This window comes from Dufourea novaeangliae, unplaced genomic scaffold (genome assembly GCF_001272555.1).
Source record: "Dufourea novaeangliae isolate 0120121106 unplaced genomic scaffold, ASM127255v1 scaffold21, whole genome shotgun sequence".
NCBI lineage: Eukaryota > Metazoa > Arthropoda > Insecta > Hymenoptera > Halictidae > Dufourea > Dufourea novaeangliae.
The window spans coordinates 5454926-5473374 of NW_015373910.1; the positions used below are offsets into that span (position 1 = coordinate 5454926).

The 18449-nt window shown below is 44.4% G+C and overlaps 1 protein-coding gene across 1 annotated transcript; it reads right to left on the reverse strand.

Annotated features, from left to right (window-relative positions):
• Nucleotides 1–1123: 1123 nt before the first annotated feature.
• LOC107194190 (serine/threonine-protein kinase SMG1) lies at nt 1124–16033 on the reverse strand. The gene is made up of 18 exons (XM_015583773.1): nt 15999–16033; nt 15007–15296; nt 14028–14251; nt 13687–13939; nt 13461–13590; nt 11973–13344; nt 11725–11881; nt 11025–11553; nt 10719–10906; nt 9917–10652; nt 7718–9853; nt 6384–7543; nt 5842–6115; nt 5239–5501; nt 4840–5116; nt 2593–4480; nt 1429–2463; nt 1124–1310 (listed from the first exon to the last, which is right to left on the reverse strand). The coding sequence occupies exons 1-18, from the start codon at nt 16008–16010 to the stop codon at nt 1126–1128; spliced, it is 11109 nt and encodes a 3702-aa protein (XP_015439259.1). The 5' UTR covers nt 16011–16033; the 3' UTR covers nt 1124–1125.
• Nucleotides 16034–18449: the final 2416 nt, after the last annotated feature.

The window sequence follows — 18449 nt, forward strand, 5'->3', positions numbered from 1 at the left end:
ATTATAATAACGGTCAACCTACACCACTGACAATGAGACATGTTTCTGTCGACCAGTTTTCTCCTTCGGTGTCCCGACAATCAACGATCAATATTGCTTGTTTGAAAGGTAACTAATTATAGATGTTCCTATTAACCCCGCTTACAGCTTCGGAATTGTATTTAAAATGGTAATCACGAGTCCCCAATAGACGTAACCTATGCAGATGTTTCGGAATTCGTGGAAATTAAGGGTCGCAAAATTCGACCAGCCGATCAATCGCTACATTAGCTGTGTACCAAGGAAACCTTATTGAATAAATTGGAAAATGAAATTAATCGAAGTTCAGAGAAGGGTCGTTTCTTCGAACGGATTACGTTCGTCGCAGACAACACGTCACAGAGACAGATGTTCTCTTCAGAGTCTCGAGCGTCGTCGTCATCGACACGTTAATCGTCATCGAGTTTCTCCGCATCGTCGACTGAACTTGCAGCCGTTGTCCCGTTTTATTTCAAAGATAAGCGACAGATTCTATGCTTTTCCCAAATCTCACATCGATGCGTGACTCGTTAATGTAATTTTCATAGATGTCAACGAATACAACAGTGAGTTAAACGTAACTTTCGTTCGGTCACGTGTTCACGTGTGTCACGGTACATGTTTGCGCCATCGATACCAATTAATCACCCTTTACCGTTAACGTTTCATTATTTTTTTCTTTTTTTTTTTCGTGTCAAAGATACCTCTTGTCTGTTCGGTCCTAATGGAAACTGACGGAAATCCAGAATGTAAAGAAGAAAAGCGGGTTACAGATTTTTTGGGAAATACACGATACATCATGCCGTTGGCGAATGGTATTTGAGATAATCATAGAACCGATGCCAGAATCGAAGTTCGATCGCGAATCACGGATCACGGATCGCGCAGAATTTTTTTCCTTGTATTGTAGGCGAGCGTTGCCGAACTCGACGCGGCATCCGCGTCGAGCGTATTGAACTTTCCCTTTCAGGTAACGATGAACGTGCTTCACACCTGATCTGACAGAGAGCTAGCTCCATGGAGCGTAGAGCACAGAACGGTACAAACTCTGGTACCGTGTGTAACGAGCATTGAACCATCGACGCGATCGCGTCAACCACCATTCGTTCAGACCCACGGTGTCCAACCCTCGTACAAGAGGGCTAAATTGTCGGTGCTTTGAGCCTCGCGTATAACGTATTCCACTTGCTCGGCCGTCGTGTATTTCCGGGTCGAATGCGGATCCCGTCCCTCCAGCTTCATTCGTATACGACGCCAAACGTTCAGTGCATACGCGTTCCGTTCTTGGACAGCTGTACAAAAGAATAATATATGAAAAGCACAGACTAAACGAATGAACACAGGAAAAAAGACCAAGACGAACAAGGAAATGAAGAAGTAAAAGAACAAGAAGAAGGGCCCCCCGCTTACCTTTACCGGTGGTCGGATCCCTAGCCAACGGAACCCCCTTCTTCGGGCTATAGTAAACACCTTCCTGTCGAATCAACTTCCTTTTCCTCTTGCCCGTTACGGTGTCCAGAGTTTCACTTTTCTTCTCCCTTCCTCGTACTCTCGCCTTTACGTTTTCTTTCTCGGCGTCCTTGTGGTTGTCGAGCAGCTTGCTGTGCTTTGCTTTCTTCTCGTTTGCGAACTCCAACAGTTCCGTGTACAGGTTTGGCACAATGGTCGCCAGAGTCTCCAATTCTTGTTTAATCGTTCTGCCTCTGTTCACGTCGAGGCAATCGGATTCGAGTTCTTTAACGATCGCCGATATGCTCTCGGTGAAGGACCGGTACGAAGAGAGAAACTCTTGAAGGCCGTCGATGTTCTCTTGCTTGGCCATGGTTCGCAACAGAATCCGTACATCGGACATCAAACAATGATGCAGTGTTAAAACATTTTGCAAATTCGAAACCTGCTCACGTAAACGTTTCTGGGTGGTCAGCAAACATTCTTGCTTCTCCTGTAATTTTTTCTGCGCGTCAAGTATCGCTTCTGAAATAAATCTCTCCGCCTGCTTTAGCCAGTTTATATCGACGTTGCTCTCCATCGGTAGTAATTCAACTAGACTTTCCTCGATCGGTGTCACGGTAATGGTTAAGCTCATGGTTAAGATACAACTCTCCTCCCAGTGCTTGACGAGCTTGACAAAATTCGCGTCGTGCGTTACGCTCTCGGACGTTCTGGTTCTCAATGCCTCGTAATGCAGTATCGAGTTGCACGTATTCACGACGCTGGTCGCTAGTGTATGCTGCCGGGTCAACTTCTCGCAAGAGGCAAGCACAGCGTTGTCGAACGCCGACATTACTTCCCCGAGGGCTGGATTTGCTCCAGCGGCCCATTTCAAACGTTGTACCGCGCTGGATACGAGGTTCTGTTGTTGTTCCCGTGCCTCGCAAACGCGAGACTGTAGACCGCTTAGTGCCGTGGCCGTCTTTCGTAATTCCAGCATGAACGCCGAACGATCTAAAAAGCAGAACAGCAGAAGCATAAGGAAGAATTCAAAAGGATAAAAAGAATGAAATCAGAAAAATGGCAAAGAAAAAGAAGACCAATATATGTGTGTCTTTATGCGCTGTGTCGAAATAAACTTACTTAGAGGATTCATCAGATTTAGGTTCGATCTAAGGAGCAAACTGTCTTCGTGCAACCAATGGTGAGCTGTGAGCTGCAGCTGAAGTCTCTGCATACTCGCTCTGGCAACTTCGACGCATTGCTGAGCCAACCTGGCAGTCTGTTTCCTTCGCCAAGCGCTCTCGAGAGTGCTACTGAGCGCGCTAGCTTGCGCGAGAACAGATCCCGAGAACGAGCCTCTCTTCAGACAAAGATCGACGAGCTTTCTGCACAATTCCTCCAACGAGACCTTGCTTTCAGCCCCGATATCTCTCTGTTCGATTTCGGTGGTGACGCTCAGGCCCATTCTTTGCAGCAACAGGCAAAGCCCGATCGCCAATGTCTGAGAAGTGACCCCGAGCAATTGCCTGGACACGTAATCCGCCGTGAAGATACGTATCGGTTTGTTTAACCGTTCGTCGTCGTAGACGTTCGCCAAGCCGCCCTTGAACGCGGTCGCGATGTCTCTGCACATCATGAAGAACTCTTGAATCGTATGCAATCGTTTCACCAGAAATATATCTTCGAGGACCTGGCAAGCAGCCTTGTTGAATATTGGCGCGGACATTTCCTTCGCTTCCCGAATCTGATCGATTTTCCGCCAGGCAGCCGGGATTTCGAGCGTGCTCAGCGTAGCGATCAGCGCGTTACCTTCCATCTGAAGTTTTTCGAACAGTCCGTTGAAACCCATCAACAGCATCTGACCAGGTGTCAGAGCCTCGTCTTGATTCGGCTCTTGAATCTCAGCCGGTCGCGACAGCAACGCGTCAAATCGTAGTCTCATGTTATTCACGACCCCCTGCATCATAGCGTGGGGGCTTTCCATTTCCATCACGGTGAACCTCAGATGCATCTCGAGTTGCCCCAAGATCTCACCAAGCGGTATCCCAGGCGACACTATGATCTCGGTTAGCTCGCCGATCATTCTGATCACGGTCGGCTCCTCCGTTATGATTGTTTTCATCGCTTCCGGTAGAATGATCGTGTGAAAATTGTAATTGAGCTCCTGCAAACCTTTGTAGATGCAATCCGATCCTCTCAAACACTTGAGCACCAGAGATATCTTGGGATCATTGTTCGCTTTGTGACACTCTGGTATCAGGCTTACCAATTCGGCGATCAGCGACGACATCAGCCGCATCTCGTCCAAAAACCAATCCCCTTCCCTGGACGTAAGATCAACCAAACAGTCACCCGCGCACTTTGCGGCGCCTTCCATCATCAAGTAACGCTTGTTCAGAGCGCACAGGGCGGTGATATTCACGCATTCGAGCGCTCTTTCCGCTCCTTTTTCCCGCCTCAAAAAACTCTGTATCTGCATCCTCGACTCGCCGTACGCTTTCTCGATTCTGCCGACCGATTCCGGCAACCCTTCCGAGACCATTCTCTCGTACGCTTTCTTCAGTCTCTCGTTCACCTCGTTCAGAATCCCTTGCATTCGATAAGAGAACGTTATTATCTGTTGCGCGTGCTGGTTGTTCGTGCCCTTTATCGGATCGAAGCTGCCTTCGAACTGTGCCATTACTTCGCGACAAACATCGACGTTTCCTGAATTCATAAGTTTGTTAGCCCAACCGTGATAGAGCACCGTACGATGTTGCGACATGCTGCTCAGCGGATACAAGTTACAGATGGCCGAATACTGACTCAAAAGGTCCAAGCAACTTCTTATTAAAATGGTCTGTTGCGTCGCCAATTGAGTCAGCTCATTTTCCGACTGTTCGCACTGAAGAACCATTTGACTCTGACCAGCATTCTGCAGAAATTCTTTCACCAAGTCGAACATTACGTGCTCCTCCGAACTCGTAGACGTTCCCAGTTCCGATAACCATTGTCCCAACTGAGGACCTCTTATCGCGGAAAGCGACAACTGAAACAGGATAACATCGCATATTATGTCAATAATATACAATTCCATACGTAAATAGATAAAATATAGTATATGTAGTATTATTCGTCCTTTGTATGTACAGTAATGTCTCGATGAATGCGACGTACTCGGACTTTGGAGCATTTGTGACAAGGTGCAAATGTTTTCAGCGCCTCATAAATTTGTTTTTTTTTTGCCCGAAGCAGAGCTTCTGCTTAGTTTATGTTTACTCTGTTCGGCAGGGGGACTCTCCCAGTGGTTGGAATAACACCATTGCTCGTGTCGCATTCATCGAGAAATCACTGTATGTAATTGTACATTGAAGATGATGATAACGATTTTACGTTTTGTTTGCTTACATTGTGCATGTTGATTTGCTTCTCACTGTCCTCTATTCTTTCCTTCAACGCACCCTTTGCCTTCTCGTGGGCGTCGCGTGCTCTCTTGAAAGAGTTGTAACGCTTTATTACTGTGTACAACGGATGATTGCGTCCCATTGCCTGTGCTTCTTTCACTAACGCAAGCTGTTGATGCCTGTCCTGCAGCAAGTCTTGACATTGACGGGTCACCTCGGTCGCATCCATCCAACAATTCAAACGATGGCACAAAGATGGAAACACTTTCATCAGTTCATCTCTATAAACCAAGAAACCGGTTAATTTCTCGCGGTATTAGACTCCGACGATTGTTTAATCCTTTTATTATACAGAGAGAAAAGAAGAATAGCGCGTCAAAGTTGACCGTTGTTTGCCACCAACCTGTTCGCCAACCATTCGGCGCGCATCTCTGCCGTACGAACGGCGAACATCGCTCGTGTCAATTCCTGTTCTAATTGCTTTCTCCCTATACCTGTGCATCTCGCTCTGGCTTGACATGCCCCATAACTCGCGATACTATTGTCTGCACCGGCTCGCCAATCCACCAACGGATCGTACACGAATGCTTCCAATAACGTCAGCAGAGTCTCGCGTCCTCGACGCATCACACGAAGAGTATGTTCACAAGCCAGACGAAATATACCCTAAAAAAGGAAGATGCTGTTACCGCGAAATCCGTAAAAAAAAGTACATACGATACACGACATCGTTACAATCGATTAATTTTGAAGAAAAGAGCGATCGATTGTATCGATAGTGCCGGTGTACCTTCACGAGCAAACTCGACTTCCGTTAGGGAAAAAGTAGCGTAGCGGTTTGATCTTGAGAGTTACTGAAATATATATCAAATTAACATTCGGTTTAACATTTATTTCAGTACTAAAAATGAAAATGGTAGGAAGCCCTTTCCCCCTCTTTAACTCCCGAAGTCAAGTGAGAAGAGGCCCCTTGCTCGTGGGGGTATACGTGTGCGCGTGGTCATACCTCGACACCAGTTACGCCTAACGCAGTTCGAATGTTTGGAGTCATTCGGAAAGGCACCTTCTCTGGCACGCGTAACGTCTTGCCTTTCTCGAAGCATACATTATAATCGATGTGTACAACTTCGCCGGTGTTCAAATCTACCAGCACGTTGTCCAAATGCCTATCGCCGAGGCCGATGATATAACCGATAACCGACATCACGGCAACCGAGTAGGAGTAATTCTTCGTTGCCTGCCACCAGTTTCCAGCATTTATGCTGTTACACCATATCTCTCTGAACAAAAAAGAAACAAGTATTAACAGGTATGAAAACACAAATACCATATTGTACGTATGTACCCTGACGTGCAAACTGGGCTTCCGCTAGGGAAAACAGTGGCGTAGATTTAACATTTATTTCGGTACTTGTAATAACTTTTCCTTTTTCTTGCGTCACTTTTTCCCCTAGTGGAAGCTGAATTTGCTTGTGGGTATACATATACAATATGTAGGTAGGTACATGTGGACAAAAGCAAGATAAAAATAAAGAATAAATGACTCACTTTGCCAACAGATCCTTTGGTGTTTCAGCCATCAACTCGGACAAGACCTGCTTCAAAATCTGAATCGGCCACTCCTTTCTGTTTTCCAGACCGATTCCCCGCTCTTTCAGCAGCGGTGTCAACTTGTTATAAAAGAGCTCAGATGGCCGCAGAACCGCGGCACTGCCAGTCTTGTTGGTCATGGAGTTCTCCCTTTGTTGCCATCTCTTGTAAAGAACGAACAACGGGGTGACCCCATCGACCCACTGTATCAGACCAGATCGCGGGCCTAATGGTATAACGGAATAATGCCGAGCTCTGTACACCTGTTTCGAATCGCCTTTCTTGGACATCATCGTGTTACATATACTTAAAAACTGCATGATTCTCTCGTCTAAATGAAGGTCTTCCAATCCTTTGAACAGATACGTGTAAACGTGTCCATCGGAACCATGGAAGACGAGTTTCTTGGGTTTAGTCTTAGTCGGCAGTATTTGAACGTTGTTATCCACAGACTGGATGGTAACGATTTTATTATCATTAGCGACGACACCTGGCATAGCAATACAGGTACTCTTTAAATTGGCTAACACAGGGCTGATATCGTTCATAGAAAGAGAGTAAGCTGCCCGTCTGTGCACCCGTTGCGCCAATTTACTTTCCAATTGTTTCAAACATAAACTTGCGATATGAGGTTTCGCAGGATTTTTTGGATTCGTTAGCTTGCCGATCGCTTCCTCGATCGCGGGACCGAACTTCTCCTGAAAATTTCTCTCGTGCGGCGTTTCGGCCGGCACGGACGTCATTGCGTACAAATTCTCCAGGATGAAGACGACCGGTTTCAATATAATTCTATGCTTTTCAGTGATCAACCGGTCTTTCTCCTCGGCACACAACCAGGCGTTGTCTTGTACCTTTTGCACCTCGACTTCTAGCTGCTCGAATCGCTTCGAGATCTCTGTGTGATGCTGGCAAAGCGTTGCCAACCATAGCTCGTCCCATAACAAGGTAATACGACGCAGTTCTTTCACCAATATCTTTATCTGCTCCACGGAACCTTGAATTCTATTCGACAGACAGTCAACCAACTGCGAGAAACAGCAATCCATAAATTTTTCGTGTTCGTCTTGGTATCGATAAACCGTAGAAGAATTATCCCCCGTGTTCTCATCTTCATCTTCCTCATAATCCTCCATCTCATCCTCCTCTTCCCTGTCTTCATTCTCCTCTTCTACATCATCTTTATCCAGTTCTTCATCCTGTTCCTCTACCTCGTCCTCTTCTTCCTTCTGCTCCTCATCCTCCACCCCTTCTTCCTCCTCATCATCGTGCTCCATCCCCCTTTCCTCTTCGACAAAGCCCAACTCGTTCTGAGTGGAATTGTTCTCCGTCGTTTTTTCGTACAGCACCTTGTCACAAGTTTTCCGTTGACCGGACACCGCTCCCACTACCGCGGGAAAAGTGATCAGGTGCGGCGAATTCTCGGCGACTCGGCACAACAGTTCCGAAACACGTGTCCGTACGTAAGCCTCGGGATGACTGAGTCTCGAAAATAGCTGTGGAATGATTTCTTTCCAGGGTGCCGTCGGCGTTGAGGACAGCCCTGATTCAAGCACGTTCTGCAACTCGAGGGCGTGCTTAACAACCAGACGCAGCAACCTGAGCGTGGCCGTAATAGTATCGCAATCGTTCGTCTCCTTTTTCGCGGCGAGTTGCAGATACTTGAAGTACGCGTTCGCGGAGAGCTCGTAATACGAATAGATTCTTCTCTGCGCTTGCTTCCAGATGTCGATCAGCATACCGATACGATCGGAACTGGCCAGACTGAGTATCGGTACGTTCCGTAGTTGGTGTTCTATCATGTCGGACGTGTTGATGTCGTTCGCCGTGTCCGTGATGTCACCCTCGTCCTCGTTGATCGATTTACTTTGATTCAATATCGAGAAGATCGCCAGCAGATCGGCCTCGTTCGTATCGAACGGTAGTAAATTCCGTATGGTCGTTTTGTCGGTGTCAGTTAACCGACCGGTATTCGAATTATCGACGATCTTCCGTCCCCATTTATAGCACCAACTGGCGAAGCTACACCAGGCGATCGGTAAATCCGGGCATTGATTTACCCCAAGTTGCATCAATTTACCAATGATCATGTCCGATACAGGTATCGAGTCCGTGGTCGAACCGAACAGTTTGCTCATCAGACCGTCGTTGTGCACAGCCTCGAATTCGAGCAGTTGCTCCAGCTGAATGTTCTCGGTGTTCTCGATCTCCTGCTGTTGGATCCATTTACCGAGTGTCAGCAGAAGCCTGGTTCCATTCTCCCGGAGATCGGTTGACGCAGATTGCTCACCGTCGACGATGGCTCGCGATATCCCGAGCGCGGTTGCGCTGCACACTTTCAACGCTTTATCAACGTGTTCCATGTTGTACAATAATTTCGAGTATTCACGGAACGCACGCATATTGTTCTTCGACCATTTCACGCGCATCACATTCCTCAGCGCGTCGTCGGTCACCCGATCGAAATCGAGATCCACGCGTACGACCCCTCTGTTCTGGCTATCCTCGATTCGACAGATCTCCCGTTCGGATCGCAGATAATTCACAAGTTCGCGTTTCGCCAACTCAAAGTTTCCCTCTTTTCTCGCTGTACGGACAATGTGCAACCGTAGATCGGCCACCTCGTTCAACGTGCAACTGCCGTTATCTTTCTCCCGTGCCTTTCCAAAGTACTCCGACCACCAGAGAATTTGCGTCAGAACGCTCGAATCCATACGCTCGAGTTTCTCGGTTTTATACAACCGAAACGCCCCGGCGCTCCCCTCTCGACCGGGCACCAGCAATCTCTTCAACGCGTTCGCCGAATATCGTATCAATATCGACTCGTTGAGATATCCGGAAAGTATGTTCCGCAGACCCTCCTCCATTGTCTCAGCCGCCGCCCTTCGGCACCGTTCAATCTCCTGCTCGAAATAATCCTGGTAATCGTTTACGTGGATTCGAAGCGCTATGTTTCTTAACGTATTGTTGCAATCGATCAACGTCTTGCCACAGCTCCAGTCTCCCGGTTTTCCCATTTCATTTTCCAGTACATTCCAATTACTCAGATCATCGAGAGATATCGTTTCACCATCCTCGAACATTTTCAAACACCTAGCCCGTCGATGATCATCGTTCTCTGTCGGAACTTGCTGTTGCCTCCCAATGTTCGAGTTCTTTTCTCGGACGAGTATTCTTGCTTCTTGAAGTTTCCATGCTTTCAGTCGGGACCAATCGCTAACCGCTTCGTAACACTCGGACAAACGTTGCACGCAAAACTCAAGCACCTGATTGTCCCCCTCGGTCTTAACGTTTTTCTCTTTTACGTCAGAGGAAGGTTCCTCGTTCCCGCTTCTGGCTCCGTCGATGTCATCGTCGTCCTCGTTGTCATCTTCATCGTCGTCATCGTCACTGTCCTCGTCTTCGTCTTCGTCGTCGTCTACATTGAAACCCTCGATACTATCGCTGCCGTGCTCCAGCCTACGTCCTCGATCCTCCTCTCCCCCTTCGATCGCCAAATCTTTTCTAGCGGCGTGCGTGTGGTCCTCGATAATTGATTTATAAGCTGTAGCGGCTGATTCGTAGCGGCCCGCAGCTTCTTCCATCGCGGCTTTCAACCATGGAAATTTTCTCTCCTTTTCCTTGGTGTACATGTAAAGTCCTTGTAACGCTTCCGCTTCTCCCAGCATCACCATTGCCTGCGCTGTGCAAAGTGTCGCCCTCTCGAATTCGATTCCGTGCGTATTTTCGCTGTTGCTCAAATCCTCCAACAGCCGTTGACTGTTCCTCAAGGCGCTGCCAGCCAATCCCGAGTGTAACGAGACAACGCACAGTGCCAAACGGATTCGATTCAACCATTCCCTGCAGGTTGATTTGTTCGTATGAAAGAACGTTCGAACCGGTTTCGAGAGCGGTGGCAACGCCATCGCGCATCCCTCAGCCGCGTTGTGTATCACCCTCTCGAGATGCTCGAGAAACTCGATCAACAGTCGAACTCTGGTATGTTCGCTCAGCAGGTGATCGAAGTTCCGTTTTTCTTTTCTCATCGTTTCCACGTTATACGATATCTCGCGAGCCAACGTTTTCAACGCGCTTTCGATCGACGTGAACGTTTCTTGCGGCTTTCCCAACGATGTACGAAGCTTGTTGATCACGCAATGCTGAGCCGCCTCGAAACCGGACCAGAAATATAAAAAGGATCGATTCGCAAGCCCCAACCAGTACGTTCTCCTTGTGATTTCGTTCTCGGACCTGGAATGGAAAATCTCAGAAATCCTGTCCTGGTCCCCCTTTAATACTATCCCCCATCATACTTACATGATCGGCCAGCACAATGTGAACAATTCCGACAACCCGGAAGCGTCTAGATACTGATCTTGCAACAGGAAGGCCATGTACGTTTTAAAATGTTGCGATTGCATCTCTCCGTTACTATTTCCCCGCATGTATAATTTCTCAGCAAGTATCAATGACTCGGTCGAGTATTGTTTAATTCCCTGGTGTTTCTGTGGACAGATATACACAAATATGTATACAGCAGTTTTGCATTCAGGAAAACACCCCCTACACCCATCCTTCAAATATCAAAACTTTTTGCTCAAACAGAATTGTTCTTTTGCACACCTTCGTTTCCGATACCAAACACTCCTTGTTCAGCTTTGGTACGACTATATTTAGAGGCACATGCGTCAATAAAGAGCCGTACTTTTCCCGTACAATATGCTCGCGCGAAGTCAAATGTAACGTCGCCAGATCCACTATGCAGTAATAGATCTCTTCCTTCCATGTCACGTTCTTCGCGCTCATTAAGATTTCGAAGAGTTCGCAAACAGCAATGGAGATCTCTCGGTCAATACTGGCCCCGCAAGCAACCAAACTCCCCAAGACGCGTTCATACTCTTTCGTTTTACTCAATATGCCAATATAATTTTCCGATTGCATGCAAATTTCCTGCATCCACGTCGATAACAACAACAACGTTTGCTCTGGTGTACGCTCATTGAAACTTTTAGCTATCAGGTTCAGAATTATTGAAAGATGGCCGCTGGTCGGAGATGTAGTTGGTACGTCAAGTGCGCCTGGAAACATATCTATCGGACGACATGTGGCAGTTCCAGTTATCAAACTGGAACTCGGCACAAAGTGATTATACCTGGAATAACCGAGACGTAAAGTAATGCAACATAATATAACGTAATATAACGTAATATAACGTAATGTAACGTAATGTAACGTAAGTCTTGTAAACAAAGACCAATGGAGATTGAAGGATATAATGAAAAGTACAAAGTTTGGCAAGTTCTCCGCTGTTAAACCATCCTACCTGGAACAGTGAGCGTAGAGCAAGTATAAAATACTGTACTGCAAGAACGGACTGGTCACTGACAAACTACTGTCATAAGGTCTTAACTTGACAGCCAACAATTCCAAAATACTTGGCTTCAATGCCCACATACCAATGATCGAGTTGCTTGCGTTCGCTGAAAATATCAAACACAATTAATTCAGTAACCCGACTCGATCGTTTCGACTGATCTTAGACCATACGATGATATGCTTGTACGTTTTTACCTATATCGGACAATGCACGCAACAGGAAAGTAATCACGATTTCCGCATCCTTTTTTTTATATTTGACACCGTTCACCAACGGATTGTCAGGCACCAAACTTTCGATATCCGTCAGCACAAGCTTATAAGCGATCTCCAAATCGGACAGTATGTATCGATACGATTCCTGTAGTAGTGGAATATTTTTTAAACTGAGCAAACTGTGATACACGCCAAGGCTGGCATTCTGAATGGAAATAGAATCGCGGAATCGTAATTTTAGTAACGCAGAATCTTTCCCGAGCAGCTTGTGCACCAATTCCAATGGTAAATTCGCAGAGACTTCTTTGATTATTTTCGAAATAGTATTCAGCATGGAAATTATAGTATCGTCCCAGAACATGTTGATTCGTTTTAACTGAAGATCGATAAACTTGTAGAGTAACTCGTGATTTTTCGTTATGCGACTCTGAAGATGTCCCAACAACAAGAAAGCGCATTCGTTCGCCGTTACTATCAGCTCTTCCTTTTCCTCCGTCAAATCCACCGTCTCCTTTCTTTCTTTCAAGTCTTTCGATTCCTTCGATTCCAACCACCGTACAACATTTAACAAAAGCTGCCGTTCTTCCTGCGACGATCCCGTTTCTTTTTCGATGCTCGACTTCAAATCCTTTAACTCGTTCTTATCGAGCTTCAAAGATTTATACATCCTGACGAGATCCTCCTCCTTCTCCTCCTCCTCGATTAACTCAGACTCGTTGAAATTTCGTTGCTGAACGGTGCTGCTTATAACTTTAACATGTTTCAATAATTCATCGACATTTTCTGGTGTAATGGTGAAACTCGAAACCAAGCTTTCGTTACTGTCGTCTAATTCGATTGCTTTCACGACTGTTTTCAACATTTTCGACAAACAGTCGGACAAGAACGACCATCGCACGTTCGGCGTAACATTTGGATTCAAATGCTCGGATATGCTTTTCGTGACTGTATTGAACACAGAGATCAGAGACGTGATACGAACGATACACTCTTTTGGCGTAGGAGACGTTTCGTCGCCGGGTGAACTTCTGCCAGATTCCGGCAAAGATAATTCCTCGTCATAGCTCTCCATGTCCTCTAAAAATTGTCCCAATAACGTCAATGTAAACTGTAAGTCTGCTATCCAAAAGGTTCGCAATCGTTGCAAGCTGCGACTGGCGTAGCTTGCAATCGCCTTTTGCTGCGTCGAATCTATATGCCAGCCGACTAATATGTCAACTGTGTCGCGAAAATGATTCGAGAACGTTTCAGGATAGGATTCCATTATTAACAATATCGCGTCTACCGTTGCCACCAGCAAGTCCGAACGATCGACATTTTCCAGTGTTGACTGCAGTTGCGACATGATTAGCTGAAAATAAACCAAAAACAAAAAAACAAATGAGACCATATAACATAGTTTATTAAACCATCATGCGCGCAACGTCGATAACAACGAAACGACAATTTAATGGAACGTCTAAGTACCATTGAGAATTCTTTTAACCTCGGTGTTTCTGCGTCCATTTTGAAAACCTCAACGAACGATCTGATCAAAAGCCATTTTATATCGTCCTTCCTTTCCAATGAGTACTTGTTGAAAATCCAGTCCATGTATCTGTAAATGAACACGCGAAAATGTAGAGTGATTGAATCAAAAGAAATCTTCGACGTGAAGAATAATAGAACACGATTCGTGCTTTTCGATCTGTACCGTTTGAAGTCTTGTTCGGCCGCGTATCCAACGCGTCCTAGGCATTTTGCGATTTGCTGTTTCGCTTCTGGTCCTGGGCCTGTATGTAACATATCCAACAGACTTTCACAAATCGCATCCAAATTTCGACGTATGTATCTTTGATTTTCAGGCGCGATTATGCCTTCCTGCGCCTGCTTGCATAGGGATATGAAGTGATCGTAATCGTCTTCCCGGCACAGTCTCCTCAAGAGTTTGGAAATCCTGGAGTCTTCTGTAACACGTCCAAGATGATTCAACCATGTAAACTCGGTTAACTAGAACGTTTAGTTTAAAACGTTTTCAAAGTGATTAGTTCGGACCATTTATTCGTTTGTCGTCATAATACTTTCCCTGCGAGTTCTCCTGATTTTTCAACGATTCTTGAAATTTGGGTCTAGTTGCAGAGTAATAGTTGGTCTCTGAATTTGAATCTCTATCGATGGCCGTCTTTTTAAAAGCTCTACCCCGTAATGCGCCTCTGGCACGGTCCCCGGAACTGCCCCCACGAGCCATTCGAAACTCATTGCGTGGAGCACCGCCAATTCTATAACAATTAAACAAACCAATTAGAGACGATACAAGGAACCTCTTTGTATACAGTTGCGGTCATAAGTTTAAGACAAGGGACTGGAATTTAAATTGTACACATGTTCTTATAAGTATACACTGTCTTTCCATTTAGTTGCCTTTTTCTTCTTTTTTTTTGGGATTCTTTGTAACCTTCCTAATTCCGATGTCTTGGACATCAAATGTAAACAATGTGACCGTTTCTGTTCCTTATTCCTTATGAGCACCTACAAATAGCAGGCATTAGCTTAAGATGATCCTTCTAGCAAATTACTTCTACCGGATTCCTTCAACAGTGGTCTACACAAATATCGAAATCAATATTTAATCAGTGCCTCTTGTTTCATCGTCTGAAGCTCAACTGTGCAGCAGAGAAATATGGATAAAGCTGAGAATTTGCTATCAGACGAAAGCGAACTGGTTGTAACGTTACAAAAGTAAAATGAGACAGATTCTGCTTAAATAGAGACTAGTATTAATAAATCAGAAACTGGGTATAAGCATATAACACCGATTATACTTATTTTCTTCCTAAGTATTTCATTTTATATGTTTACAAACACTGTACCAACCTTTTAATAAATATGTAAACCAACGATTAATCAGTTACTATAAAAGAAAAATCAGTGTCTGTACGTTTTTCACATACATAATGAATCGTTCTTATTAATCTTTCCTTTTAGTCTTAAACTTTTGTCCGCCTCTGTGTGTCTGATTGAAAAAATATATCACCTTGGTTTGAACCTGGAAAAACTATGATCAGACGAATAATTGTTTGAATTTCTTTGGCAAATGACCAATGTTCCGCGTGGAGCATTAAAATCATTTGTGTTGTAGCCAGTCAAAACGTTGATGTCTCCTTTATCTAACTCTGTAGCTCGATTGTTACAAACAGACTCTTCCTGCACCTCCAAACACTTAGTTCCACGTAGCTTTGTGCTAATATTAGAGTTCCCACAGCTATTCATTACATTACTGTGCAGACGATCTGCATAACCTACACTTTGCATGTACAAAATGTTCTAAACATGTATAATAACTGTTACCTATAGTGTAAGCGGAAAACAATGCACAAGCACAAATATTACACGGGGAGGCAATAGACTTTGGTAATCAATTTGAAATCGCCGACACTGACAACGAATAAGGTTGTATTGTTCATAGGCACATTGTGGTTAACACACAGTCAGTAAGAAAGGATTCAGTGAGAAGAACAAATAATTTATTTACTTCGGAGGAACGAGCAACTTATGTTGAAACAGCTTTAGCAATAACTAATTCCGTCCTCGAAGGATCGCTTGAAAGGCGCTTTCGGATCCGCGTCGATTTTATCATGAAAATATTTAGAAATGTTGATCGAATAGACGAATCGAAATGTAAAATAGAATTTGTAAATGATTCTTTACGCGTTCGAAATCCCGATGAAGCAGAATCATATTGACAACACCAGCGATCAACGAAGCCTCTATTCTAACATTTCCAAGTCGGTGAATACCGAAATACACTACGACCTTATTCGTATACGGCTTCGTCCAAGAGAGGTTCTCGACAATTGCGATAAAAATTACACGTGTGTTCTCCTATTAATTAAACACTACTCAAACCATATAAGAACGAACCGTATGAAGGGGAAACCGATCAAACATCGTTTACCAGTGGTAGCCTCCACGCTATCCCGTTGACGTGATCTCTCAGTAAACATCGAGTAACACTTCTGACATTACCTTCTCACTCATAAAATTCGTTCTTTTAAATTCATCGAAAGCTGTGCAATGTAAAGAAAAAAAAGATAGGAAAAGAGAAAAACGAAAAAAATAGATGTGGATCAACTAATGGATACACCGCATGCCTTCTAAGCACTAACGAATAGTCGTCTAACGAGGACAACCCACACTATTCTTTTACCACACGCACGACACGATGTCGTTCACGTATGTACTCACGCAAAGGGCGCGCGCGCGCGCAAACCATACACACGCGTTCGTTAGCGCGTGTAAAAATAATTATTCACGACTAATACGATAACTTTGTACCTGACAAATAAACTGGGAACTATAACTTTAGCTATATGTAATTGAATTACACCTCTTGAATTTGTGTACATACACTGGAACGGTATCAAGTGCTTGCAACGCAGTACGACAAAGCAATAAAATTTGGACCAATGTAAACTATCGTTCGAACGATATTTTGACCAGTTCTGATACCTGATTAGCCTGAGTTGACCAATAGTATTACCGTGAACTAGTAACTTCGCGAGCAAACCCGGCTTCCGCTAGGGGAAAAAGCAGTGTAGGAGAAGGTCCTTCATGTGATCTTGGGCAGTTTTGGGTCTTCCGTGGTAGCGTTGGATACGCGTTGCGATTGGTAGCCAACGCTACCGCGTGAACTCGGCCGACAGACTTACGCTTTGATTGGTCCGGGTTTATCGGCAATATCTGGTTAAAGAAGCTCGGATAACATTTTTGCCAAAGAAAAAGTTATTTCAAATCACCCCAGGAACCCTCATTTTCAAGAGTCGAAGCTAGTTTGGGACACCCTGTATAACCGTATTTTGTTTTCGGGACAGACAATTGATTTCGGGAGAAACAAAAGTATCAATACCTACTTGTATAGAATTATATTTTCCTAACCTTGATACCCAACATAAAAGTTGTTTCTGCGTTGAGAGAGAATAAAATACAATACTATACCACCGACTAGGTATAGAATAGACCTATCATCCAATGCTTTTTTCTGTCCCATGTTCATAGGGCTATTTTATGTTTATTTGTTTTTTTTTTTCTATTATGTTTTATTTTGATTTATTTTAAGTGTTTAGCCAATTATATGGCTAGCAGTTTCAGCGATTCGCCACGGATGGCGCCACCAGTAAAAAAAAAAATAGTGGTACTCCGCGATTAAATGCAATTTTAACAGTATTCTGGTCGCTTATTGTTATTATCAATAACAGTGGATAAATCCACGTACTTTTAGCTACAAATTGAGTGCTTCAGCTAAACAAAAGCTGTCCGTATAACGGTGTACGAGCTGTCCAAAGTGAACTAACCGGGGTACACATGATAAGATACAGTGTCAACCGTTGCAAATAAATTGTGATTTTAACAGTGTTCTGGTCGTTTATTCTTATTGCCACTGACAGGAGATTAATCTACGTTTTTTCAGCTACAAGTTGAGTGCTTGGTCAAGACGAATCAGCCGTTATAGGGTACTAATCTACATTCTTTAAACTTCGAATGTGATGCATGACGAAGAAAAGTGTTGCCTGTTTAGTGGTTATGTAATTGCCACAGATTTCGATCGGATTTACACTGCTAAACGAGCATCAGTTTACCTCGTCATGGATTACATTGGAAGTTTAAAGAACGCAGATTAGTACTCTGTAGCAGGTGGGAACCAGTAATTACAAGAACATTGTTAATATCTCAATTGTTTGCAACGGTTGACACTCTATCTCGCGATGCGTACCCCGTTTAGTTCACTTTAAATAGCTGTTCCAACGTTCCATGGACAAGTTACGTCTTGATCAAGCATTCAGTTTAAAGCTGAAAGAACGTAGATTAATCTCCTGTCATTGAAAATAACAATAAACGACCAGAACACTGTTAAAATCGCATTTAATCGCGGAATACCACTATTTTTTTAACCGGTGGCGCCATCCATGGCGAATCGTTGAAACTACTAGCCAATTATTTGGCTAGGAGTTTAAGCGTTTCGCCACGGGTGGCGCCACCGGTCGAAAAAATAGTGGTATCCGCGATTAAATGCGATTTTAACAGTGTTCTAGTTGTTTATTGTTATTATCAATAATAGTGGATTAATCTACGTACTTTCAGCTACAAATTGAGTGCTTCAGCTAAACGAAAGCTGTCCGTATAAGGGTGTAAGAGCTGTCCAAAGTGAACTAACCGGGGTACGCATGACGAGTACGGTGTCAACCGTTGCAAATAAATTGCGATTTTATCAATGTTTTGTAATTACTGGTACCCAGCCGTTGGAGAGTATTAATCTACGTTCTTTAAACGGTGTATCTAATGCAAGACGAAGAAGAATGATGCCCGTTTAGCTGTGTAAATGCGATTGAAATCTGTACAAACAGGGTTGCCACTCCATAAGGGTCAACGTTAATACAGACAATAATAATTGTACTAATTGTCGGGTTCTGCAGTATTGAG

What these genes read in the sequence shown, in the direction of transcription:
- LOC107194190 (XM_015583773.1), bottom strand. An exon ending in GGTTAAAAGAATTCTCAATG is followed by an intron (nt 13,345 to 13,460) that starts GTACTTAGACGT and finishes GTTTATTTTCAG; the next exon opens with CTAATCATGTCGCAACTGCA. An exon ending in CTCAGAACGAGTTGGGCTTT is followed by an intron (nt 7,544 to 7,717) that starts GTCGAAGAGGAA and finishes GAGGATTATGAG; the next exon opens with GAAGATGAAGATGAGAACAC.